A 26,379-nucleotide genomic window follows, 5' to 3' on the forward strand; every position below is an offset into this window, starting at 1 on the left:
TCTTGATTTTCTGTGTAAGAAATTCCCTGAAAAGGGAATTTAGTATTTTGAGGTAATTTGTAGACTGCAGGGCCTGAATAGGTTATAAGGCCAATAGTTACCAAGTGTCTGCTTCAGGAGGACACAGAAGGTGTATTGAGGTTGACTAGATGTACTTGAAACAAGTGAGACTCCAAGAAGAGTTTCCTGGAGAGTATTCTCAATGAGTGATCTTTCTGGGAAGAGATGACTTGGTGGGTCAATTCTAGAGACTGACTTTAAGGTTATGGGAAGACTGTGGGAAAGTAGAAGATGTGATAGAATGTTGAAAAGGTGACCCTCAACTGGAAAAGAGGGACATATCTTTCTGTCCCAGAAAAGGTGGTCCTGTTAAATTCCTATTAGTATATCTTCTGGAAAAGCCTGCAGTTGTATTTTTAATAGGTTCTGAATATTAGAAAATAGAGGAGATAGAGACCAGACTACTCTTTTTTGTCTTCTGAATTAAGAAATAAAAAGATATATTTGAGGTTTTTTATAGGAGTTTTTGATTATTTGGCTTTTGTTTTAAAGTCTCACTTAAGTTTTTTTTCACCCCCCCTCTGCAATTTATCATAGGATTCCTTAAGATCTTTCATTTTTAGACTTTAATTAAGAATATTCTCCTTAGTTATATGATTTATATTCTTTCCCTTCCTCTCGCCTCTCCCCCTCCCATAGCCTACAAGCAATTTCATTGGGTTTTACATGTATCACTGAAGATCTTTAATTTTTCATTCCAGCTCTTATTGTAACTCATACCACTAAATTGTAGGTAACTCAACATTTTTATGAAATCACCCCTTTGATTTGAATGGTTCCCAGATGTATATGTTTTTTTTTTAAAGCAAAGGAACCAATGAGGGGGAATTACATTTTAGGATTATTCCAGGTCATACCTTCTAACATCAAAATATAGAAATAGAAACTTGTAGATTTGAGATTTCTAATTGGACGACATACAATAACTGGCATACTTTTAGGGGGCAATGCTTTTAGACTATTGGCTGCCCATGATGCATCAGCAATAACTACATCACTCTACATTTCCTGAAGTTAATATAGACTGATATCCATAGAGAGGCAAAGTGAGACAAATCAAAAGGGACGTTCTTACTAATACATAGAAATCACATTTACCAGATCAGGTCAAGCAGTAAGAATTAGAAATTTTAGAGTTATAATTAATACACCTTTAGAATGCCACATTTACGGCCAAATATATGCCAACTTAGGTCTTCTACTTCCAGCGCTGGTGTTCACTCTTTTATACCTCCCTAATCAATTTACTTTCACACTTATCATGTTAACTATTCAAAGCATTTTCATGTCTCCCAAAATCTTCCATGGAATCTCCTTTCCTTACCCTCTTAGCTAAGGACCTCAACTCATTCTTCACCAAGAAACATTGAGGCAACTTACATGAGCCTCTTTTTTCCCCATTCTCATATAACATCATTCATAGCTACCCTATCATCTCTTCCCTTCATGCCTGTATCACATGAAGAGGCAGCCTTTCTTCAAGCCATGGCAAGCTCATCTAACACATCCAATCCTATATTCTCTAGAAGATTGCTTCTACCATGTGCCCCCTTCTCAGAACTCTTCAGTTTCTTTCTACTGGCTGCTTTTCTGTTGTCTAAAAATATACCTCTGTCTTCTCTAGCTAAAAACAAACTAACTCAACTCTGACTTGATTTAGCCATCCTCCAGTAGGTTTCTTTCTGTTTATCTTCTACTTCTTGGCTGAATTCCTTGGAAAAACCATCTAGATTCTGTACCTCCCATTTCTTCTCCTTTTACCCTCTTTTAGACCCTCTGCAATCTGGGTTTATCATTCAACAGCAACTTCTCTCCAGGGTCCTAAAGGATCGCTTATTTTCCAAATTTACTAAGCTTTTCTCAATTCTCATCCTTCCTAACCTCTCCATAGTATCTGACATTGTTGATCCTCTCTTCCTCCTACATAACTTTTCTTCTCTAGGTTTTCATGATGTTGCTTTCTCCTGATTGTGCTCCTACCTGACTGTTTCTTCTCAGTCTCCTTTACTGGATCTTCTTTCAGGTCATGGCTACCAACTGAGCATTCTGCAAGCATCTTTCCTGGCCCCTCTTCTCCTTTTCCTCTCCTAAGTTTTTGATTTCATTAGCTCCCATGGATTCAGTTACAATTTCTATGCTGATGATTAGTGAATCTGTATATGAAACCCTAACTTCTCAATTCATCTTGCACTACTAACTGTCTTTTGGACATCTCAAACTGGTTACACCACAGGCATCTCTAACTCCTTGTATCTAAAACAGAACTCCTCCTCTCCTCCCTCTCCCCAATATGTGTGTGTGTGTGTGTGTACACACACTGTTCCCTTTTCCAAATATTTTATTATTGTTGAAGGCACCACTATACTCCTATCATTCAAGTTGACAATCTCAGTGTCATCCCTGATTCCTTTCTTTTTTTTAAAGATTTATAATCTCTTTTTTTCTTTTGATTTTGATTTTCATACAAAACACAGTTCCATATTGATCATTGTTGTAAGTCTCAGAATAAAAACCAAAAATACAGTGATGTGAAAGACAACTCCAACAGTTCTTTCTCTGAAGGTAGATAGCATTCCCTGTCTTAAGTCTTTCAGGATTGTCCCAGATCATTGCATTGTGGAGAGTAGCCAAGTTAATCACCTTGATTCCTTTCTTGAGCTCACTCTACCCAGCCAATCTCTTGCCAAGTCTAGTCATTTCTGCTTTCATACATAGTATATCTTCATTCATCACTTTTCTTTCATTTACAGGGTCACCAGACTTGTTCAGGCTTATCAAGTCAGACCTGAACTGTTTTTTTTTTTAACTTAAAATTTATTTTTTACATTAAAACTAGATATCTCCTTCCTTCCCTTCTCCACACTAGAGAAAGCATTATTTGACAAAAAGTATATATATATATAAATATATATAAAACTATTTCTTGCTTATTTCTATCTATCAGTTCTTTCTCTGGAGGGTGACTATTGTGCAAAAACCTTCTGGTTCATCTTCCTGACTCAAGTATCTCATCCTCCACTCAGCTGCAAAAGTGATTTTATGAAATTACTCTTCTAAGTTACTCTTCTACTCAATAAATCTCAGTAGCTTTTTATTGGATGAATCCAATATAAAATCTCTGGCTTTTGAATCCCTTCCTAGCTTGACTTCTTTCTATCTTTCCATTCTTCTTAACACGTCATTACTCCCCTCCTTTTATTCTGTGATCCTGCAGCACCATCTTGTTTTTTTTTTTTCATATTTGACATTCCATCTCCCTTGCTTTTCCCTTGTTTTTTTTTCCCATTCCAGCAAGTCTTGCCTCCTTTTCACCTCCTGATTTCTGTGAGTTCCTTCAAAGCTCAACTCAAATCCTACCTTCTGGAAGACGTTTTTTCCAGGCCCCTCTTACTGTTAGTGTCTCTCTCTGAGAATATTTTCCATTTTCTTTGTATGTGTGTGTATACATAGACATACATATATATTATACATAATTGTTTGCATGTTTACCCCTTTAGAATGTGAGTTTTTTGAAGAAAGGGACCCCACATTTACTTTTCTTTTTATCCCTAATGCTTAGCTCATTGTTAAATAGTTGATTTCAGTCATGTTTGACTTTTTGTGGCCCCATTTGGAGTTTTCTTGGTGAAAATACTGAAAAAAAATGGTTTGCCATTTCCTTCTCTAGCACATTTTACAGATGAGCAAACCGAGGCCTGTTTTAGATATTTGGAGGTCCTACTGAGATCCCTGATACTCCATACTCTTACTCCCTTTAGGGATGGACCTCCATACCAATTCTTGGTGGCCTCCTTCTAAGTAAGGAGACAACTTTATCCAGTCAACAAACATTTATTATGATTGTGCCTGGTCCTGGGTAAAGTACTGGTGATAGAAACTCCTTCTAGCAACTCTAGCTACTTTCAAAGAGCTCTTTGAGGGAGACAACAAATGCACATACAGCAAAATTCAGTTGGACAACAACCACTTCTTAAGCTCTTGCCATATGTAGGCACTGAGCCAAGTATTGGGCAGCTTGGTGGTTCAGTGGATAGAATACTGGACCTGGAGTCCGGAAGATCCAAGTTCAAATCCAGACTCAGACACTTACTAACTGTTTGACCCCAGGCAATTCACTTAACTTATCTCTGTTTGTCTTCATTCACTAGAGAAGCCCTTGCCTGGGCCAGGTGTGCTAAGGATACAAAAAATGAAATTGTTTCTCACGTCAGGGAATTTATATTCTAAAAGAGACAAACAGCATATAGTCAGGACATATGAAGGCACCTCAGGAATGAGGGAAGGGGAATGCCTCTTGTAAATAAAAAAGCTGAGAACCAAGGGAGTTACTAGATTCCAAGAAGCAGAGGTGAGGAGGGAGAACATTCCAAGGATGAGCATTGCAAGCCTTTGTCAGGCAAAGAGGCCATGGATGGACTTGCATGTACTGGAAACAGTAAGTAGGTCATTTTGGCTGGAATTGAGGTGGTGTGAGAGGAGGAAGATGAAAGCAGTCTTGAAAAATAGGTTGGAGCCAGATTGTAAGGACTTTAAAGGCAGAGAGGAGTTTGGATTTTGTCCTAGAGGAAACAGAGCAACTGAAGCCTGAGGGATCACTGAGGGAACCAGTTAAACTTGTGTTTAAGACTCTCAGGTTGGCAGTGGCATCGAGGACAGTCTGAGACCAATTAGGAGGCTGTTGTGGCAGTGGAGGGAAGAGGTGATGAAAGCCTAAGCCACTGTGTGACCAGAGAGAAAGAAGGACGATTTGAGTGGACTGGCAGCTTTTTGGGTAAGGCAGAGATGGCTGAGTGAGAAGGGAGTGTGAAGAATGACTCTGAGGGAGCAAATTGGACATTTGACAGGACTGGCAATGCCCTCGAGAGAGAGGGAAGTTAGAAAATTGGTAGATTTTGAGTAAAATATAATGAACCCTTATTTTGTGCATGTTAAGGTTGAGATAACTTATGGGGCTCCAAGGACAAGATATTCAGTCAGATTTTTCCAGGCAAGCATCAAAGACAATGATTTTAAGAAGACACACTCTTTCAAAGGGTCCTGTACTATCAGGGAGGGTCTCTTGTAAGAGGAGGCATTTGAGCTGAGAACCAAGGTGGCCTGTGTGTAGTTACTGGATTCCCAGAAGCAGAGGAGGAGGGAGAGCATTCCAAGGATGAGCATTTCAAGCCTCTGTTGGATGGCTCAGTGGCTATGGAGCTGGGCTGATTTCAGGAAGATGTGAATTTCTGTGGAGCCTCAGACACTTACTACTGGTGGGACCCTGGACAAGTTGCTTAACCTTTGCCAGCCTCAGTTCCTTCCATTGTAAAAAGAGGTTCATTAGAAGAGCCACGTATTGTGAGGATCAGATGGGATAAAACACTTAGTACAGTGCCTGACACATAGTCAGTTCTTGATGCTTGTTTCCTACCTTTCTTCTTCCTTTCTTTGTATTGTCCAGTTGGAAATAAAAGTTTTACAAAAGCAGGGAACGTTTCACCACATCTTTTGTGTCATCAGTAACTAACCACTCAGTTTTTTCAAAGGCTTGATAGATTAAGAAGCTAACATAGACCTAAGGATATAGTAAGAAATGCTTGAATACCACTTGTTTTTAATGAATCATATGTTTGGATTGTGTGGATTGATTCCATTGTAAGGAGTTAACCAAAATAGAGGCAAATAAATAAGTAACATACTATTTATTGTGATACAATATTCATGCTGTGTGTCTCTCATTTTACTTTGTTTTAAACTGGATTGTGATGACTTCTATGGTTACACATAAACTTTTGAAAAAAATTATATATTTATCGCTTGTATTTAAGAAAAAGTCTTATTGATGTCTTTTTGAAAAAAAAAACATAGTTGTCATTTCTAGTAACTGCTTTCCTTCCTATTTCCTTCTTTCCATCATTGTCATACAGAACAGTTAAGGGAAAGAAATCAATTCATCAACCTAGTCTGACCACTTAAGACTCATTCTATACCTATAGTTCTTCCCTTACCCCTCTCCCCCCCACCCAATTTCTCTACCAGGAAGGAGTTAGGTTTCACCTATCAGTTTTTCATCTGGGATTAAGACTTAGTTGCATTTATCTGAATTTTGATGTTTTAAGTGCAGTTTTCTTTCAAATTGTTTATGGTCATTATGCATTTTCTTCTCTTGATTCTCCTTGCTTTGCCCTGTATCAGTTCATACAAGTCTCCCCAACTTTATCAGATTATTCCTAATCATAATTTCTTATGGGATAATAGTATTTCTATTTCATTAATGTGAGAAGCAGTAAGTTGAAGGAGGATAAAGAATTTGATCCAGGACCTGCATTCAAGTCTTGTCTCTGATACACACTGACTGCATGACCTCTGGACTAGTTATTTACCCTTTCAGTCCCCCCTGGCAACTGTCTAAAACTAATCTGTAGAGAAGGTGCTGGTTATATTCTTGGAAGGAGTCTCCTCACTTCAGATTTCCTATACTGTATTGAGGAAATCACAGATGCAATCGCTAGCACATTTACGTACCATAGTTTATTCAGCCATTCCTAATCAGTCACTTATTCATTTTCTTCTCTTTTTTGTGGGGGTTACTATACATTATGCTTTCCCCTCCATGCATGATTTCTTGGTGTATTTTCCTGTATTTTTTTGGACTAAATTTAACAAAACAGAATTGTAGGGCAAATGGTTCAGAAATGTGGTATTCAATTATATTTTCAATATAATTATTTGTAGGGACAAAAATGAATCTCTTATTAGTAATTTATGTGGTTCTTTATTAGTTAGCCAGATATCAGCAGTACTTACTCTTGAATCCAAGTTCACTGTCCTTTTCCTAGATAGTTTCCAAAAATGTTTCTCTTTTGAGTCAAGGGAGTTGTCCTAGATTTATGATGATATTTTAGGGGTGATATTTAAAGTGTTAAAACTTTTTAAAAAACTGGCTTTGTGGCATTAACTATAATAAATTATTTGAGTATAGGCTTAAAGTCTATATTATATGAGCATTGTGGCTGTCCTTCATGTGTCTGCCCAGTCTCATGTTGGACATTCCTGAATTATTTTATGGGTCTCTGGAGGTTGGCATTGGGGTAAGCCATACCATTTTCTGGATGGGTGGAAGAGAGTGGGAAATATTGAAGTCTGGGCTATTTCTAGTCTTAAGTTTCAAAGGCTGCTTGTTCTCTTATATAATATGCCAGAAAAGTCTTTGGAACTTTTAATTAAGAGAAGATTATGAGGGAAGCAGATGATGGCAGAGGGCACAGGTTCCCAATTGGCCTGGACATGCTTAACCTCACTGCCTTGATTTTTGTTTCATGTACCATTCATACTCACGTGCTCTGTTTGGATCATGTTAAATCACACCTATTTGCACATTACCAAGTATTTCACCTTTCCATGTTTACCCATTGTCTTACCTAGTCAAAATTCCAAGTTTCTGGAGAGATCCAAGCTAAGAATTGGAAAACGAGATAGAGTTAGGGCCAGAACAGAAGTTCTTAACCTAGTGGCTGAGAACTTGTTTTTTATTTTTATTTTTAATATTTTGAGAATTATATTTTAATATAATTTATTTTACTTTGTAATTTCATGACTTTTATATATCTGAAAACATTTTTTTGTGATATTAGGTCCATAGACTTTACCATACTGCAAAAGGAGGATGCATGCCAAAAAAAAGTTAACCTTTGAATTAGAACGAACCTTAGTGATCCAGGGAGGAAACTGAGTCCCAGAGAAGTTGTGATTCTTCTGATTACAAATCAACACTTTTAATTCTATACTATCATGACTAGATTGGAGACCTTGGAACTAATTTGGGCTCCGGTTGAAGACTGAGCCTAGTTGAGGGCACATGCCTCTAAATATTTGGGAAGTGCAGGGCTTCAGACTGACAGCCATTTGTTTCTTTAAAGGCACCCATGTATTATGGTTGTGTAATTGTGCTGTGATATTTTCTAACTGTGATCCACCGAACGTTTAATGTGCTTCTAGTCTGGTTTGACTTTTTTTCCCCCTAGGAAGAGGCTAAAATCTCTTCATTATAATATAGACAGTGTAGTGCACTTTGAATACAAATTTATCCATGTTCAGAGTAATTTTTCTTGTGATTGTCTCTACCCTGGAGAAGTGCCTTTAATGAATTACATACAAATTGTGTAATTTAAGAAGTTAATTTGGTTTTCTGGTTACACAGGACTAAGAACAGCCCTTGTAGAAAGAGATGATTTCTCATCAGGGACCAGCAGCAGAAGCACTAAGCTCATCCATGGTGGGGTGAGATATCTTCAGACGGCCATCACGAGCCTGGATTATGAGCAGGTAATTGTGTATGCTAGTTGTTAAACAAAAATTGCTACTATGCTGTTTTCCCCTCTCCAATTAAATCAGGTTTTTAAATGGCTTTTAATGTTTCCTCCTGTTGGAAATACCTACTTAATGTGTTCTACCAGAGTATTTTTCAGAAGTCTGACAGTTTTTTATTGTAGTGTTAGAGGTAGCAGAATGTAGTGAATAGAGATCTGGCCTCAGAACCAGAAAGACTTGGATTAGAATCCTGCTTTCAATATTACCATATATGTGACTCTGGAAAAGTCATTTATCCTTTCATGTACCCAGGCAACTCTAAGATGGAGGTGAGGATTGGGAGCCTCACCAACATTGGTTTTCTTACCAGGGCTTCCCTTTCCCAGTGTCGTCATAGTTATAGTCCAGAAAACAAAACAAAGCAAAAAAACCCTTTCCTTTCCCCTTCCCGAACCCATTTATAGGTAATTTGAGGTCATCCAAGTGTGGCAGGCTTGCAGGACCAATTTTAAACCTGGTATCTGTGACAACCCTGATCCAGCTCCCCCAACCTGTCCCTTGTCCCCCAAGGGGGGACATTTCTTGTATGCCATTGTTTTAATTCAAGGACAGTCTCTGGCTCCTTTCTCTCCTACAGCTGTCACCATCTGGTCATGTTATCAGTGGCAAATTCTTAAGGGGAAAGAAGATTTGAGGCAGATTTTCCATACTATAATTCAGCTTTGTATCCAATCTTGCCAGGCCAGAATAACAATTCACCAAAATTTTATATTATCTATTCTGCATCCAGAAGACAGGAATGACATCAGTGGTTCTGCATCTGCCTCTTCCATGCCCCTCTTTGAAATACTCTGGGCATCTCTGATCTGCATTGGTGGGGGTGGTTTGTGTAAAGGAAAAAATCTAAGGGTACCTACCATTGAGTAATCTATCATCCCTTTCAGGGACAAATGTTTTATGGAGCTGGGGCAACAATAGAGGGAATACAAGATAAATGGTTTGTATAATCATGTAGCTCAAGTCAGGGAAATATCTTACATCTGGGAACCCCAATGGCATGTTTTCCCCCTATGCAAATACAGTGAAGGTTTCTAAAAATTCTCGAAGTTGACAGCATGATGTATTATTGGAAATATGATTAAGATATTTCCTGGCTCAGAGGTAGAGAGGGTTGTGTGTATCAATCAGTTGGCAGGACATTTTTCCCCCCTTTGGAAAACACCATAATCTGTTACTGCCAAGCTAATTTTCCATATTTTGCTTTTTTTAGTATAGGATGGTGAAAGAAGCACTTCATGAGCGTGCCAACCTGCTCGAGATTGCTCCCCATTTATCTCATGCACTACCTATAATGCTTCCGATTTACAAGTAAGTTTGTTGAGATCCTCTGTGCTGTGTCTGCTCAGCTGGAGTTAGTGTGACGTTGTCTTAGCAGGAATATTCCTACAGTGTGCTTTCCTTAATGCTTATAATTGGTGCTTATCCCTCTTTAAAAAAAAATATTGTCCTTTGCTATATTTTAGAAGCATGGATTTCCCTGAATGAATTTCTTTTGACCCAATTTAGTTTTAAAGACCTGATTTTTTGAAGGAGGAGACTATTATCCTCTGCATCTTCAATTGGGAGCTTCTTATTCTAGTTTCTTTAGGCATACTGATGAGCTAAATTTGCATGTGGGAAAGCCAGGAAGCACTTCTTTTGCAAAATTTGACTGGAGATGCCTTGGAAAGTTCACGTTGACAAAAAGATAGGGAGTAATTTTAGTTAATAGGTATTCTTTTTATGCTGAAACAGATTTGTAGGCACCTGCCCATATTTCTATTGAAACATTTTTTATTTCTAAGTAGAAATTCATCTCATTGATTTTTGTTTCTAATAGGGGAATAACATCATTCACAAATTCACAATAATCATTCACAAAGCATCAATCTTCCCAGGAAAGGTAGTTATCAAAGAGTTTACATTGAAGCCATTCTCATTTCTTTTAATGGAAAATGAACTTTGCTTCTACCTTGTTAGGGACCAAAGACATTTCTGCTTAGAGCTTTATAAGCACAAAAGGATAACATTTGAACTTAACATTCTCTAAAGCATTTTATACATTTTGCATACAATAAACTAATTGTATTCATTAGCTGCATTTGGTGATTGTGATGTAAGTATATTAGTATTCAGATATATACTGAGTAAGCTTTGTGCTTGTTTAATCAAAAACTGGCCTTTCTTCAAATATTGTACTGAGATTAAATGCATTTTGGAGCATCTTTTTAAGAACAGAATCCAAGATATGCTAAGGTGACCAAATTTCGATTTCAAAATGATCCTTAATGCACCAAACAAGTTTTAACAGCCTAGAGACACTGAACAAGCCACCCTGGGTTAGAAATATCAGTTATCTGAAAAAGGAGGGTAGGGGCACAAGCCCCAATTCTATAATTCTTTGTCCTGCTTTTGTCACCAATTGCCTTGATTCTCTTAGAAACTCATTTAAATTCTCACCCATCTATTTCACTAATGTAATTCATTTAGATTAATGTCAAATGTTATTTATTCAATGCTCACATTTAGTACCTTTTGCTTTATGTTATTGCAGTCATGCTTTATTTATTGTACTTAAATGAAAGTTGTAACAGTCATCTTTTTTGCTGTGATATTTAGTTTCTCCAAACATCATCTCCTTTCCCCACTCCTTTTTTTAAAATTCTATAGGTGGTGGCAGTTACCTTACTACTGGATAGGAATAAAACTCTATGACCTGGTTGCAGGAGCTAATTGCCTGAAAAGCAGTTATGTCCTTAGTAAGACAAGAGCACTTGAACATTTTCCGATGCTACAGAAGGACAAGCTGGTAGGAGCTATTGTCTACTATGACGGTATGTTTTTTTATTGTTAAAAAAAAAAAAGCAATTATACTCTTCCTCAGTTTTGTGACTTCTATTGTATATTTTAATGACTTTCATTAGTTGAACATGTGTAATTAGAAGAATAAGATTCACCTGTTCAATATATCTTCTTGGAGTTCAGTGAAATAATTATTTAAATTATGTAGGTTAACCATGAGGCTTGCCTTTGGGCAATCAGAAGAAAGGAATAGCCATGCATTATCCTATAATAGGTCTGTAGTTTGTTGTTTCTTTTCTACTTTGGGGAGTATCCCATCTGCTCTTACCCAAACTAGCCAGGAATATTGGCTATTCTTCAAATGGTTATAATAAATATATGAAATTGTGCTACCATAGAATTCCAGTAGCTAGATTACTATCCAGTTGATTTATTGAAGATTTCTGGTCTCTCTATAGAAACTAAAACTCTAGAGTGATTCTAATACAAATTGCCTCATGTTTAAAATGAGCCTGGTTAGTTTTAATGAACCTTGTTCTTTAATGGGCTAGGTTTTCAATATTAGAGTATTTACAAACTGTAATTATTAGTTAATAACTTGATTTGTATATGAAAAGTAGCATTTGAATGCTTTGCTTCACATAAAAAATTTTCTCCAATCTCCTCTTGCCATTTTTTTCTTCTGCCCAAAGTTAAGCCATATATATCTTGGGAATCTCTGAATGGTTTTTGGATTCCTAGAGTCTGTGTTTTATTTAAAAACAACAAAAATTTAGTTCTAGATGAAAGACTCTCCATGCTGTTTCTGCTTTTAAGATCTTTTATTTCATATCTTCCTTTTCTTCCTGGATTTTTACTTCCCATCTCATGGTTGGTTTGGTCCATTTTCCATCATCACCTCTTCATGGATTTGGACCCCACCCTATGCCATTTAATTTGTTGTATCTTTGAGAGAGAAGACTTGCCTTATGAATATATTATAATGTTGCAAGCAGTATAGATCTGATAGATTTCCAGATGAAACCTCTATTTTCAAGGGGTTATAAACTCAGAGAAAAATGCCCTCTGGGCTGAAATTAGACATATGTGTACTTTGCCCAGGACACAATTTTTGCACATAATATTTAAACAATGAAGGTAGATAAAGGTTTGATTCTGTAGAAGTAAAGCAGTTAAATTTTGTTTTTCATTTATATACTTTTTGAAAAAAGATACTGCTTTATTTTTTAAGTCAAATTTTATATTTTTTTCTGTCTCTGGTGTTGATTATTTTATACACTTTACTTGAATGAAACCTATACAAAAAGGGATCCAGAGTAAATTTCTGGATGGGGGAAACATAGTAATTTCTGAATGATGCATAAAATGTTTGGGGGAAGGGTTGTGATATGGAATAGCCTAGAGGAATTTTCACTTGCATGGATGTAACTGCATGTACATAATGATAACTGATTTTTAAAAATCATGGAATTCTATGACAGGAAAGACATCTTAGATTGTGTGTTCTCCATATTCAATGAAGTATTATTCCCGTGGTGTGGCTTCTTACCTTCAATAGGGCACATCCAGTCTTACCTTGAGAGAAAGTTTAATTCCATTTTAATCCTGTATGATTTTTAGGGGGTCTTAATGCTTAAAGACCTCACTGTGCTATGGAATGTTCTTAAGTCTTTCGCCTTTCTACTCTTTCCCTGTGTTATGTTCCTGAATTGATTTAAATGCTTTCCTCTGTCAACCTTTCAGATAGGAAGAGAGTGAAGAGAGACAGCATGTGTGAATGAGAGTGTGTATGTGTCAGGGGCAGTAAAGACCAAACTCAAGAAAATGCCCCCAGCAGAAACGGCATTAAAAAAATCTTAAGAGTCTTATACAAACATTAAAAGCTAGAAAATTCACAGTTTGAGCTGTCTTCCAACATCTAAACACCACAGGGTGTCCACTTAACTACTTTCTTGGTGCCCCCCTATTGTGCCTACATGTTAAAGGACAACCTTAACTGTGAATTTCTTCCTTCTGCGTCAGACCCTTAATGTTAATTCATTGTAGTTTTTATTGGGTGATTATATAAAATCGGTTCCCTGGTTTGTGAGGAATAAGAAGGCATTCTGTAAAGAGCATCCAACTACACCAGTTGGCATGGAAGCGTTTCCTGTTTTTGCCCCTTTTGAATTATCTCTAACCCCTCTCCCACAATCCCATTTTGATGCTTAATTCACTATTTCCACCACACCCAAGGCATTTATTTTAATGTAATCTTAATTTTTAAAATTACTACTTAGAACAGAGCTGAATCTTTAGAGCAAGGGTTCCTTTTAACTTTTTTTTTTTATGCCATAGAACCCTTGGCAATCTTGATCCTTTCTCAGAATAATGTTTATTGGTACCTTCATAATTAAAGGGAGACCTTAGTGAAATTAAAATTTTAATTTTTTCCCCCATCCAAGTTTACAGAACCCTTTTCACCTGTCCATGCACCTCTGGGCTGGAAGTTAAGAACCTCTGTTTTAAATGGACATTGGAGAGAATGGCAGTGTACTTGATTTTTGTGACAACTTTTGCATTGGTGCTATTGTCTCATATACTGCCTCTTTTGTGCTTTTTTATCTTTAGGATAAAATGCCAACTTTTCGGTTTGGTCTTTAAAGGCTTCTACAGATTAATTCTAGTTTATTCTTCTTGGCTTATTGAAGGCTGATTTTCTATTCACTTTGTGTTCTGGATGAACTGTCTTAGTTGCTGTTCCCTGCATAACATTCTGCATTTTATCTCTGCAGCTTTGCATAGGCTCTTCCTCTGTTCCTGAAATGTAGTCCTGTCTTACTTCCAACTCATAGAATCCAGAATTTCCTTTGAATGTTAGCTCAAGTATCTATTCTGATTGCTAGTACTATATATATCCATATATACATGTGTGTTACTTTGATGGTGTTTTTGCTTTTAGATTACCTGCATTTATTTCCAAGGGTATCTCTCCATCCTCTTCTGCTTGGAGAGCTATCCCTTTTAACAAAGAATAAAAAATAAAAAGGAAGAAAAAAATTTAGCAACATACCAAAAAATGGTAGGCCTTATTCCCCAATTATAGCTCTTCTTTCTCCAAACTCAGAGATGCCAGATGAGATGCCTTCTCATGCCTTTTCCCTGTGGCCAAGCTTTTTTATTTTTTGTATTTAGTTTTTAATATAACCATTGTATCCTATCTCCATCTCCACCCTCCAAAGAATAGATATTCCTTGAGAGCATGGACTGTTTTACTTTTGTTTCTAACTTGGCATCCCCAGCATGGTTCCTGGCATGTAGTAGACACAATAAATGCTTATCGTTAAATTGAGCAAATTGTTGATTTGAAGTAGGTACTAAATGAAGAAACCTGAGCTACTTGTTCCAAAAAGAGAATTGGGGAAGTTGCTGTTGGAGTAGGATGGTTTTTGGATTTGTTTTTTACTTTGTATTAACAGTCATAAACTTTGGGATATAGCAACAACATTTATTCTTTATTCTTAGATATAGTGACTGAAAAGTTGGTTTATTTATGAGTTGAAAGAAATGTTCTCTTGACTTTTATTTTTTCTATCTAAAATAATATAGGTACAGCCTAGCCTGAAAACAAAACCAGAATATGGATGCTGGGTGGAATAGTGCAAAGGGCTTCTGGATTTGAATACTGTCTCTCTTTATTATTGTTGTTAGAAAGTTACTTAAAATTCTCTGCCACAATTTTTCATCTAAAATGAGAGAGTTAGATGAATGAGCCTCAAGATTCATTCATTCTAGATTGTAAGTCTAGATTTCTGTGAAATAGTCCTTTTACTCATGGATAAGGCTACATTTATAGATATTGTCATTTTTACCTAATGGTGTCTATAGAAGATAAAATGACAAAATTGAAAATTAAATATGGACTGTATACCTTACCATAACATAGGACCTTTATTTTTATCTCAACTTAGTAGATACATGCTTGAACATTTACATGCAAATTAATCTGTTTTAAATGTATTGAATCAGAAGATTTTTCAAAAAGAATCCTTTCATGGGTAGGGTAAGTGAGATTTAGCTTGCTAGATGGCACAGTGGCTAAAGTGGTGGGCTTGGGGACAGAAAGACCTGGGTGTCTCAGACAATAACTACATGGCTCTGGGCAAGACATTTGACCTTTGTTTGCCTCTGTTTCCTCAACTGTAAAATGAGTATTATAATAATAGCCCATATCTTCCAAGATTGCTGTAAGGAAAAAATGAGGTACTATTTTGTTATTATACATTATCAAACTTTTAATACTATTGTGATTGGGGGTAATGATACAAATAATCACTTGATTTTCATCTATTTTATAAATAAGATTTTTATACCTTCAGGTGTACCCTTGCATAGTAGGCATTCAAAATATATTAATCACATGAGTTTTCTTTGCCTTCAAGCTGCCTACTTTTTGGTCAGGCTTTACCTTGTGGTATTTGCAAAGGGGATAAGAGTCCAAGCTGATTGAGTCTAAATTGGCCTAGCATTTGGTAAAGGAGCTTCAAAACCCTGGGAAAGCATCCTAGCTGGTCTTCCTACCTAGAGTCTCACCTTTCTCCAAATCATCCTTTACATAGCTGCCAAAATAGTCTTGATAATGAACAGGACTGACTGCCACACACATTCTTGGAGTACTTTACCCAAATGTCTCCTTTGCACTTCTCTTCTTACCTTCCTCTCTTAGACCATGTTTCCTCCTGTCTATAGCTTTCCTCCTACACCACCCCAGCATTGGATGGCACTTCTCCTTAAGGACAAGGTCTCTATTGTGTATCTTCTTATATAAATGCCTTGTCTAGTAGATTAACTATATGAATTTCCCTTCACCATTCAGGAGTTTTTGTACTCATCTGTAGAATAAAATAGAAACTTCCTCAACCTAACAATTAAAATCTCTGTTAGTTGTTTGCTTGGGCTGGGTTTTGTTTGCTTTCTTGTTTTTGTTGTTTTGCTTCATTTTCTTTGTATACTTAGCAATGGCCATAGTGCCTGGCATATAATAGGCATTTCATAAATGCTTTTTGACTGGTTTTGGCTTGCCTTGTCAGACTCATTTCACACTACTCGCTTTTATGTGTTATATATTTCATATAAAGTAACTGTAGGGAGGGGAAATTATTTAATAAAAAGGTTGGACTGGATTATATTTAAAATAGGGTTGCAGGAATTTAATTTATTCCAAAGAGATTTTTTTACAATTTATTTACAAAATATAGGAAGAGTGAAGTAAGAAAATCAGAGAGAGGATAAGGTAAGATATCTAACCTAAGCACTAAGTAATTTACTCCCAGCTCCTGGCTCAACCTGGGCAGGGAGAGTTAGTCCTTAGCTGTCCTTGGCAAAGCCTAGGACCTGGGGAAGTCTCTCCAAGAGGCTGTTTTTTTTCTGAAAATCCAGGAAAGGAGTCAGCTTTTTCACTTAACATGTGTCAGTCCAAAGGAAGAAATTTAAGAACAGCCTCATCAGGAACAGGATCTCAGGTCCAGTCAGCAGATTCTTCTCCAGTCTCAACTTCAAAGAATGAAGAACTCCCTCTCATAGGAAGTTCAACTCCAAGTAAAACTGTACTCAGGAAGTTGCCACTCCCTTTTAAAGACACTTTCTTTTGCATCAGTTCCTGTGCTTTCCCCTAATTTTACATCTACTCATCAGTGTTGAAGCTTTGCTTTAGGACTGCCCAGGGGCAGTTAGTTTAATTCTGATTTGTCACTCACTATTGTACACATGGGTCACAGACCTCCCACTTAATAATTAAGTGGGATTTTTACACTTTGGGTATTTAAATCTGAAAATGGGCAGGGGTTACAATTTAATCTTCACAATTAGGGGAGAGTTAATTTCATTTTCACAATCAGGGGAGAGTTAAATTTAATCTTCACATAATCCCCTGGCCCTTCACTGATTTTCTGCCTTCCCCTGCTTCTGTCTGTTGATAGATGTCAACACTGCATCATTAGCATCTTCATTGCTTGTCCCCACAACTATGCCTAAAATTTACTTTCTTTTGTTTCCTGACATCCTTCTCTTCCTTCAAGACCAGACTGAGGTGTCACTGTTTACATGAATCCTTTGATTATCCTGCCAGCTAAAAGTCATCATGTCCTTTACATTTTCCTAAAACCTTTTGCCTGGATCTTTTTTGTTGTTGTTGCATACTACTTTGTAGTACACTTGTTGGTGTATTATCTTTCTAGATATTCATTCCTTTGGTAATATCTGTATCCATGTAGTGTCATCACCTCTATACACCAGACCTGTATATCGAGCCCTAATCTCCCCTGTTCTCCACTCCCCTCTCTTCCAACTTCTGACTGGACCCTAATATTGACACCCCCAAATCAGCATGTGCAAAATTCAATTTATCATCTAAATTTATCCTACATCTAATCCCAACCTTACTTCTGTTGTAAATGCTATCCTGTTTTCAGGCAGACAGGCTTTTCACCTTGGTCATCTTTGGCTCTTTCTTTTATTTAACCCCCATATGAAATCATTTGTCCTGCCCCATCCAGAACTCTCACATCTGCCTCCTTTTCCTTTAATTTCTCTGCCACCCCCTTATTATGTCTGGATCTTGCCCTCTACTTGCCTGAACTATTGAATTAGTTTTCAGATCTCTTTCCCTGCCTCTAGTCCCTTCTTATTCCATTCTAACCAGTTGTTATTGTTGTCCTTCACTTTTGAAGATGACCAATGACATCCTGAGTTGATGTTTTGAGTTGCGCATGAATGGGGTTTAAGTGAGACAGATTCACGAAGTCATCTGCCTCACTCCACCCAAGAAAAAAGTCAGGATGACTGGCGATGACCTGGGAGGCAGTGGATGACCTTGGCATCTTCCATTTATGACCAAGTTCTAAGCATCTGTGTTAGCCTCCATCCTGGCCTCTTGGAACAAATTTTTCTCATCTGCCTATTCCACTGGGGGAGTCTTCCTCTGCTTGGGGGAGACATCCCCTACTTCATTACTCTTGGTTACCCTCAACCTGGTTTAACCCATCTGCCAAGATGGTTTTATTGTGGTGTGGCTGTTGCTAAGGCTACAGCTTCTTGTCCTGACTGGGTGTTATCTTCCACTTATCCTTGTATGTAAACAAGTTCTCTTTAGTTCCTGGAATGTTCCTCCTCCACTTGTCCTTTTAGCTTCCTTATCTTCTTTCAAGGCACAGTTCTAGTGTCTTCTACTCTATGAAGCCTTCCCTGATACCTGCGCCTCAGTGTTTAGTCCTTTTCTCAATATTACAAAAGCACTTTATATTTATCCCCCAACTTCCACCCCATTCTGTACATTATATCATATTGATCTATAGATAGGCTATATTCACCAAGTAGAATGGAAGCTTTTTGAGGGGACTAATTGTTTTGACTTTATATAACCAGTGACTAATAGAATTTTTTTGCATGTAATAAACATTTAATAAATATTTGTTGAATTGAATTGTCAGATGTGAAACTTTTAATTGTGGATTATCTATCACTGAGGTTAATCCAGAGTTCTAATTTAGTGGTTTTTTGCCTTTTTAAAAAAAATATCCTTTAACTTCTCTCTTGCCTGATATCATTACTAGTTGACTCTATTATGAATCAGACTTTGGTTCATCTAATTATTATGTACTTGTGTTATCATTTTCCTCCTCAGAGATTTTTATTCTCCAGAGGATATTTAGTGAAAAGTAAATTACTTGCTGGTAATGCTTGTTCTGTGAACATATGAGTACAGTACGTCACCCTCTCCCACCCGCCTTCCATCAGTTTAGGAGCAGAAGCAGTTGTGTGGGTGGTTTTATGTGTTTCCGTTTTTTAATTATGAACAGAGCTGAGTAAAAGTAGGTGTGTGGTGTGCTTTCTGTGGGTGGGTGGAGTGAACTGAGAAGTAGTTTGTGGATATAAAGTGTGATGTGAGCAGGTATTAATAGTAATAATGAAACCAGCCTAAAACTTAAGCATTCTTAAATAAATGGGTTGCTTTGTCCAGGATTATTGCATTACTAAAAGGGTTTCAGTCTTGAGGACTTATGTATTATCCCCCTTTATCTACTCCCCCCCAATATCTTTCCTATTACACCTCCAGGACAGAGCTATTAAAAACTGATTGTTGTCCCTCCCTTCCTCCCTTCCTCCCTTCCTCCCTTCCCTCCTTCCCTCCACAAATAAATGCAGATATATGCAAAATAAAGCAAAATAGATAGTCTTGAACTTGGAATAAAGAATATTTGAGTCTGAATCCTGCTTTATCTGCTAGCTACATGGGCAAATCACTTAACCTTTTCCCATCTTGGTTTACCCCTCTGTAAAATGGAGAAGAGAGTCCCTATCTTGCAGGTTGAATATAGTGTAGATCAAACAAGATAATATTGTAAACCTTAAAGTGATTTATCAATTTTAGTTCCTGTTAAATACAAAATTATATCTGAGAGATAGGGTCCTACCAATAAAGAAGCAGTAGTAAAGATCTCTTACTTGATCTAAGCTTTAAAGGGGAGCAAGGTGCTATAAGAGCAGAAATGAGGAAGGAAAAGTTCTACACATGGGATTAGCCTGTGTAAATGCTTGTAGGCAGGAAATTTTTCTAAACCAAAAAGATTAGCTTGCTTCTTTCTGGGAGAATGACTAATATGGATTTTGAGCCAGAAGGTTTTCTATTTTAAAGATTAACTTCCTATTGTTGTATTGATGAAATGTGACATCTTAAAGGTTTGCTTTTATAAAATAATTATTTTGAGCAATCGAATTGAGAGATACTTGCTATCTTAACCATTGTCTTATATAAAAAGCAAAAACAATATTTGATAGGTGTGAATCTGAGATCTCTTATTAAGACTATCTGGAACTACTGGTTAATCCATCAACTTTTTAAAATTCAACTTAAAAGTTCAATTACTTAGGTTAATGCCCAATTTTAAAGTACTTTGAATCCCACCATGAAATAAAGTACAGAAGAGAATTCTGACTTGAGCTCTGTAATTTCCAGTATTACCTCAAGTAAGACCCTTCTCTTTAAAAGACTGTAATTAATGTGAGGACTGATTCAGTCTGGCTAAGCAGATTGGTATTCATGGCAAGCAGGATGATCAAAACTAGTTTTTAACAAATTTAAACAAGTCAGAGCATATTTTACATAATGATAATAGCACTGGAGACTCCCAGGTTAATTTCAATATCTCTCTATATGTTGATAACATTGAGAGATGTCATTGTTTTGTGGTGCTCAAAGAAAAGCAATAAAATTTAATTTCCATTTGAAATAAAAAAAAATTTTCAAAAATGGAACATTATCATTTTGAAGATTAGACTGCAGAGATGGGCATATTTCTGCCAAAGGAATAAAGAGTTTGTAAACTTTAGGTTCTTTGAAATTTGGTCCCTTGTTTTTAAAACCTATTTAAGGTGTATAATTAATATCATTTATATATAGCTTTACTTTATATATTTGCATTTTTCATCTGTCATCTATGTATATTGATGTTATACATATGTTAATAAAATTTACTACCATTACTTGTATCATAGAATTTTAGATGTTAATGTTTGAAGGGACCTTAGAAATGAGCTAGCCCATCCACTCATTTTGCAATTATTACTCCTAGGGAGATGAAGACTTCAGAGATATGTTCATCTTTGATCTTCCCCCTAAACTTCAGATCTGCATCTCTTTTATGTGCTAAATGTCTGCAGTTATAATACATGTTCCACTGATAACTCAAATTCTTCATCTCATCATGACATAAATTATACTAATATCCTTCCTTCCTAAGCCTACCATTTCCACTCTTACTGACATTGTAGCTTCCTCCTTCCCTAGCCCACTGTCATCACTCAAGTTCAAAATCTCACAGTTAAAAGATAGCATAGTGGATAGAATGCTAAACTTGGGAATCAGGAAGATCTGAGTTCATATCCCATCTCTCACACTTGCTGTATACCACTTACCCTTCTCAACCTCAGTTTCTTCATCTGTAAAATAAGAAAATTGGACCAGATAGACTCTGAGGTCCCAACTTTGAAGACTCTTGTCTTTCCTTAATTTCCAAACAAATGAGTGATCTTTCATAAGTAATTTTATTTCTTTGTCAGTTTCCTAATCGGGGAAAATGGTGATAACAATAGCTCCTATCACGTGGGGTTGTTTTGAGGAACACAATGCCTGGCTCTTAGTAAATATTAACTTGTCTTGAAAATAAAAAGAGATAGTGTAGATAAAACACTTTGCAATCTTTAAAATACTATATAAATGCTATCTGTTATTAACCATAAAATATTTATTGACTACCTTTCTTTTCTACTGGCAACTATGCTTGTTGAGACCTTAAATCACCTTTCACTTGAACAGTTATAAACTGTTCTCTCTATTGTCAATCTCTTCCCTTCTACAATCCATCTTCCAGGTTGTTGTCAAAATTTCCTTTTTAAATGGATGTAGAGTGGAAAAAAACACTAGATTGGGATCAGAGAACCTGGTTTCCAACATTAAACTCTGTGACCTTGGTTAAGTCACTTAGGGGGTGTTTATCTCATCTGATACTTAGTTTCTATAGCATGGATTTATATCTTCAAATCAAGAATTAGCTCTGTTGAACCTCAGCTATTTCATACACATGCACATAACAAATTATCTGGATTAATAGAAATGTTTCAGATCTCACAAGGAGATTTGAAAAGAAATGTATGCAGAATGTCAAAGGGATTCTTGTGCCCTAACATACAAGCATTCACAAACACCTATTCCCCCAAATTTACTGCATATATATTTTTTATTGACCTTACTGTGGCATGGATGGTTTTTGGTTTGTTTTAGATTAGTACTCTGCACTTAGTAGGTGCTCAGTTAAAATATGTGAAGTGAATTACACATTGCTCTTCACCATGAACTTAAAGGTTCAGCCAAACTGGCTTCTGCTCTTCCTCACCCACTTTCCCTCACACACTTTGCCTCTGTATCCACCAGTTCCCCTCATTTCTGAAATGCATCCCCTCATGCCTGCCATTTTTTAGAATGACTGGTTTCTTTCTAGTCACAGTTCAAGTGTGGCAACTAGGTGATAGAACATTGAGCCTGGACTTCCTAAAAAAAAAAATCCTCAAATACTTAATAGCTGTGTGACCCTGGTCAAGTCACTTAATTTCTGTATGGCTCAGTTTCTTCAACTGTAAAATAAGAATAATGATACTAACACCTATTATCTTCCAAGGTTGTTGTGAGTATCAAGTGAAATGAAATTGGTTTTATCTCATCACCCTTGGTGATCAGCATTATAGTCTCCACAATTTTCCTTCTAGCTAATTGATAAATGGCTATTGATTAGTTGATTGAATAAATGAGAGAAAAACCTGAATATTCACATGAAAAGTGTCTTGTGGTTGGCTAGAAGGGAAACTGAGAGAGACTGTAAAGCTGATCATTATTATTGGCCAAATAACTTAACGAACATAACCTATTGACCATTAGTGTAGTAGTATTGTTTTGTTATAACCATCATTTACCAAGTGAAAACTGATGTGTCAGTTTATCCTCCTTGACTGTATCTCATTTTATGTCCTCTCCTAATTATATATAGTTTTATCTTGTCAATTATTGGGGAAATAAGGCATTGTGCATCATAAATGTTCTAAGTACAAGTAATCAAAAATCCCAAACTTTACCAGGGGCTATTTTTGTTCTATCTCAGCACCAGGAAACTAAAGCATATGTTGGATGTTAGCCTGGGTGTATACAATGTGTCCTATTTATTCAAGGTTTCCTTTGAAGCCACAGTTTATAAGTTTGTTTCTTAGGGGTATATGTCAGACTTCATTTGGCTTGAGTTGGTAGCTAGATATTCTGAATAGCAAAACAGCAACATTTTGGGGGGGGGGCGAGAAAGGGGGAAGTGTGGCTGCTATCTGAGCAGTAATATGTCACTTTTGTTTATGTAGCTTAAGGAAAATTAAAGGCACAATGGAGAAGCCTTAGTCAAAATGAGGTAGTTAGGCAACTTAAAAAAAAAGCATCATTAGTCATTTAAATTATTTGTGCAATATTATGTAGAGATAGGAAGGCTTAGTAAAACAAAGATATAGGTTTTAATTTCTTTATATACATTTTAATTTGATAGAATTTTTAGACTAATATTAAAAAAGCTGGGTATTTCAAGGAAAAATACATTATTAATGATTCATTTTAAACTTTTAGTCCCCAAATATGTGTTCTTATCTGGGTTGAAAGGTACTTCTGTATGTAAAATGCTTTCTTTTCTGCTATATGATTTAAAAAAATCTGTCTTTGAGGTTTGAATGAGAAGTGGACATTTTCCTGAGGGGTAGAAATATTACCGATTGTAGGAACATCTTTCCCTTTCACAGTATTTTTGTTGTTGTTGTTGTAGTTTTGGAATATTAATAAATTTCAGTACAATGTATCCTTAAAGATTTTAGTGACTTGGACACTCTAAATGATACCTCCTTGTGCATTGTAGTGTTCTTGATATCACCTCAAACAAAATTTATGGAAACTGCCATTTTTTTAATTGTAGAAAACCAGTAACTTGATTGTGCAAGTTATTAACACTATTATGACTTTCTCTCGTGTGTATATATCTCTAAATCCCATTTGATTTCTGCACTACTAAAATCAATAGAATATAGCAGAGTGGTTCCAGAGCCATAGAAAATGTCTTCCTATGGATGTCAATTATGAGTAAATTTTTTAAATTTCCAAAATTTCAACAGAAATGGTTTGAATACAGGAATTGCTCAGTGCATCCCCTTTCCAAATTGTGCTGCAGCCTTGATTTTTGTTTTAAAACAAAAGAGAGAAAACGGACACTTTCATTCAAAAGGAAAAATTGTGCTCTTAGCCAACAACCTCTTTGTTAGCATTTAATTTAAAATGTGGGAAGCCTGAAAAGAGATTCAGGAATTCTTAGCCAGGGAATAAAGCAGCCCAGCTTTGTTTATAAAGTCAGTGTAGAGCTGTAATAGGTCTGTAAAAGGTTACCCAACTCAAGATGGTTTTCTTGGTGCCAAAGTAATCTTCCCTATATGGTATTATCAAATGATGCTAGTGAAGAAAATAAAGGGGAAAAGATATAAACCAGGAAGATATCAAAGAAACAAAGCTTCTTTTGCAATCCAAGCTGTTAGGAGAATTGCTGGACTTGGGATATAGCTACTTTGCTTATGAACCATAGGTTGTGCTTACATTTAGATTGTTGTATTTCTATTGCCTGAAAAAAGCCAAAGATGTGTGCATTTATGTATCATGACATGAAAAAGTTTTAAACTTGACATCTTTAGGTATTGTCTGTGGAAGGGTTAGGAGAGAGTTCAGGCCTTTGGAGTCATCAGGTAATTTAGTCATCAAAGGACTTTGTAAGAAAGTGAACAATCAATACCTTAAAATGACTTGTATCCTTAATCCAATTTTCTTCTATCAAAAGGGCATCCTTCAAGAAGCAGACATACCTACAGGAGAAATAGTTTGCTTATGACAAAAAAAAATACTGAATTCCAAGGCAGTCTGTTTGCTGGCGGCGTTGGCCCCTGAAGCATGCGAATAACTGCGTTTCCTGCTGTACCTGTAACAATTTAATTGTATAAGTCAGCCTAGTCAAGCATCCCCGGCTCATGACTGGGAGACATGAAATTCATTGTCATTATTGTCCCTGTCATTTTGGATCATTATATCCCGCTGCAGAATTTTCCTCACTTCAGTGCTTTTTTACCTCCAGGAACCGGGGATTATGGCTGAGGGTTGGGGTGGGGGCAACACTGTGAACTACATTTACCTCAGGGGAGCCACAGATTAAATTGGCTTTGCTGTCTGACTTGCTGGATTCATCTATTTGTACCCTGTGAGTTTTAGGTTGAAAAGTGATGCATATTTGAGTGAATTCACAGCTTTGTTTTTCTCTTTGAAGACAATACATGAGCAACTTTTAAAAATTTCATCTGAAAGTCAGATAATAATTTTTTCTAGAGTTCTTATTTTTGCTTTGGGGCTTGTGCTTAAGGAATATTTTCCCAAAGGGCATATTTGGATGTGAAATCCCAAATGCTGATTAAATATCTGGACTTTCAACAAGAAATTCAAGAATTGAAATGTCCAATTTTTTCTTTGTTTTTGTGGTTCTCTTGATAGAGACATAAAAATGTATAATTTAAGACTGTTTGGTACCCTTATCTGCGTTGACAGTTGTGATTGTAATCGTTGGATAATCTAAACCTAAGTTGATACAGCGGTCCAAATTTCTTGTATTAGGTAAAGTTGCTGTGGGATGTAGGGCCAAAGTCCTGCTTCATCTTTGTGGGTGGTTTTGTTGCCATCCCACCCTGACTCCAGTCTAGCCACACAGAGCATTCCCTCATTTTCCTCATCTGTAAAAGGAAATGGCAAACTCCTCCAGTATTTTTGTTAAGAAAACCAAAGGGTCAGAAAAAGGGACAGAGATAACTGAAGATCTAGCTAGTTCCAGTGGGAGCTCTGGAGAGCTGCCCTTAGGCCACGGAGGAGTCATTGCTGAGTGTCTCCAGATCCAGAGCAGAGTGTTGGTAGAAGAGGAGACTTTGGGTACAAGCGACAAGATGTGATTTCAGTGAGAGAGGAGGAAGGTTGACCTCATGATGGCAGGGACTGAGGCTCCTTCATGTGAATGGCAGACTGAATTAGCTAGGTTTTTGCCAGGGCCCTGGCTTCCTTTGCCTCCCCTGTGTATTTGTTCTCTTTAGCTTATTCTTGTGAAATACCAAAAGTTTTGAGAGATTACAGCAACAACTACTACTGGGTCTTTCCGCTGAGCTGGCATCTGAGCTCCCAAGAGGGAGAGAACCTAAAAGCAAGGGATGGGAGTCAAATACTGTCCAGTGAAAAGTTGGCATCAGAGAGAGGCCACCATAAAGCCTAAGTCTGGCTGGTAGGTGCCAGCAGAAGTGAACTGTAATATGGCTAATTATCAGTCTTGTAAAAATTGTCTAATGTTCTAATAAGGCTTTTGAATATCTTTATCTGAGCTGATTGTACTAGCTATGATAAAGTAAAATACTGAATCAGGTTTAACTCATTTTGTTAATTAATTACACTGTTATTTTCTTATTGTAACATTGCTTTTTGTTTGGGAATAAATAACCTGTTTTTACACTCAATTTATTTTATACATCAAAGGCTACTCCCCCTTCCTCCCCCCCCCAGGGCAG

General features: G+C 36.7%; 1 protein-coding gene across 13 annotated transcripts in view; it reads left to right on the forward strand.

Moving 5' to 3' along the window:
• The window catches only part of GPD2 (glycerol-3-phosphate dehydrogenase 2), a 205,853-nt gene that overhangs the window by 124,042 nt on the left and 55,432 nt on the right, over window positions 1–26,379 (forward strand). For all 13 annotated transcript variants that reach the window (XM_056793880.1, XM_007494190.3, XM_056793879.1 and 10 more), the window contains 3 exons: window positions 8,240–8,364; window positions 9,620–9,717; window positions 11,059–11,222. In XM_056793880.1, the coding sequence (XP_056649858.1) occupies window positions 8,240–8,364; window positions 9,620–9,717; window positions 11,059–11,222 (387 nt within the window). The remainder of the gene's footprint in view (window positions 1–8,239; window positions 8,365–9,619; window positions 9,718–11,058; window positions 11,223–26,379) is intronic.

The sequence above is a fragment of the Monodelphis domestica genome, chromosome 4 (assembly GCF_027887165.1).
Source record: "Monodelphis domestica isolate mMonDom1 chromosome 4, mMonDom1.pri, whole genome shotgun sequence".
Taxonomy (NCBI): domain Eukaryota; kingdom Metazoa; phylum Chordata; class Mammalia; order Didelphimorphia; family Didelphidae; genus Monodelphis; species Monodelphis domestica.